This window comes from Aplysia californica, unplaced genomic scaffold, assembly GCF_000002075.1.
Source record: "Aplysia californica isolate F4 #8 unplaced genomic scaffold, AplCal3.0 scaffold01368, whole genome shotgun sequence".
Taxonomy (NCBI): domain Eukaryota; kingdom Metazoa; phylum Mollusca; class Gastropoda; order Aplysiida; family Aplysiidae; genus Aplysia; species Aplysia californica.
The window spans coordinates 70,228-71,726 of record NW_004798638.1 but is presented as its reverse complement, the minus strand read 5'-3'; the positions used below and the strand labels follow the sequence as shown (position 1 = coordinate 71,726).

The 1,499-nt window shown below is 46.2% G+C and overlaps 1 protein-coding gene across 1 annotated transcript in view; it reads left to right on the top strand.

The window, feature by feature from the left end:
- Positions 1-1,499, top strand: part of LOC101863480 (integrin beta-6) — a gene marked incomplete at both ends in the record, with an annotated part of 24,414 nt that overhangs the window by 13,820 nt on the left and 9,095 nt on the right. The window contains 1 exon segment of the mRNA XM_013090620.1: positions 264-406. Coding sequence (XP_012946074.1) covers positions 264-406 — 143 coding nt within the window.

Here is a 1,499-nt window from a genome sequence, read left to right as displayed (position 1 = left end):
TACTATTCTTCTTCTTCTTCTTCTTCTTCTTCTTCTTCTTCTTCTTATTATTATTATTACTATTATTCTCACTTATTGCTCTTCCTGAAGGCTGGGCTCCAACTCGACCTTGGCGTGTTCCGGTTTTTGTTGCTTTTTTTATGTGTTTTCTTTTGTTGGGTTTTTTTGGGGGGGAGGGGGAGGTGGGTTTTTTTGTTTTGTTTTTATGGTGATTTCTCTTTTCTGTTTTGTTATAATTCTCTTTGATTGGTCTCCCCTTTAAGGCCCGGCTCCAACTCGACGGAGGCGTGTTCTGGCAACGGCGTGTGTGAGTGCAAACAGTGTATCTGTGAGCAGGGCTTCAGTGGGCCCTACTGTGAGTGTGACGACACGGACTGTGACGTGTTCCGGAGGGAGATCTGTGGCGGTGAGACACTCCTCTTCCGCCTCCTCCTCTTTCTCCTCCTCCTCTTCCTCTTCTTCCTCCTCCCCTGTCTTTCTTCCTCTTGCTTCTTCTCTTCCTCTTCTTCCTATGTCTCTCCTGTTTCTCTTCCCCTTGTTTCTTCTCCTCTTCTTCCTCCCCTGTTTTTCTTCCTCTTTTTCCTCCTATTTCTCTTCTTCCTCTTCTCCCCCCCCCCTGTCTTTATTCCTCTTCCCCTTCTTCCTCTTCGTCTTTCCTCCTCCGTGTCTCCTACTCTTGCTTTTCCTCTTCCTCCGTCTCCTCCTCTTCCTCCTCCCCAGTCTCTTCTCACTCTTCCTCCACTTCTCTTCTCTTCTTCTCTCTCCTCTTCTTCCTCTTCCCCCTCTTCCTCCTCTTCCTCCTCCACCATCTCTCCTTCTCCTCCTCCTATCCCCCTCCTCTTTCTCCTCTTCCTCCTTCCCTGTCTCTCCTCCTCCTCCTCCTCCCTCTCCTTCTCTTCCTCCTCCCCCTATTCCTCTTAATCCCCCCCTCCATCTGCTTTCCTTCCAGAATAGAGTGGATCGCAGCGTTCTCTACGCCAAAAGTAGAGGTTTTTTAAAAAGAAACACACTTTTTCATCTCAGACTTACAAAGCTCTATCAGACATTTTTTTGCGGTTTTGAGTTAATAAGACCATGAGGCCAGAAACCAAAATTAAATGCTCTATCTGCTCTGTGAGAATCGTAAGACTATAATTTGTGGTCGTCCTCTATGCCGGTGAGACACTTGACTATCTCATAACTACAAAGTTTTTTTCTGCGCAGTAGTACCAAAGATAGTACATAACAAGATGGTCCACTCACCGCAGGAAGTCCGCTCTTTGCTTCAGATGGCGCTGCAGTCTGTTTTGAAGCTCTCTTTCGTTTTTCCAGAAGAAGAATAGGAATAGCACATCCTTGCGTGCGCAGATCGCCTGCTGTTCATCAGCAGTTCGGGTTCGTTCAGTGCGGAGTTTTAGTTGTTGTTTTTTAAATTTTAATGACCTCTCGCCTTTCATTCTAACGTCAAATTAAAATAAGAAAACAATCACCCCTTCCTCCGGAAGAGGTTTTTTGTCAGC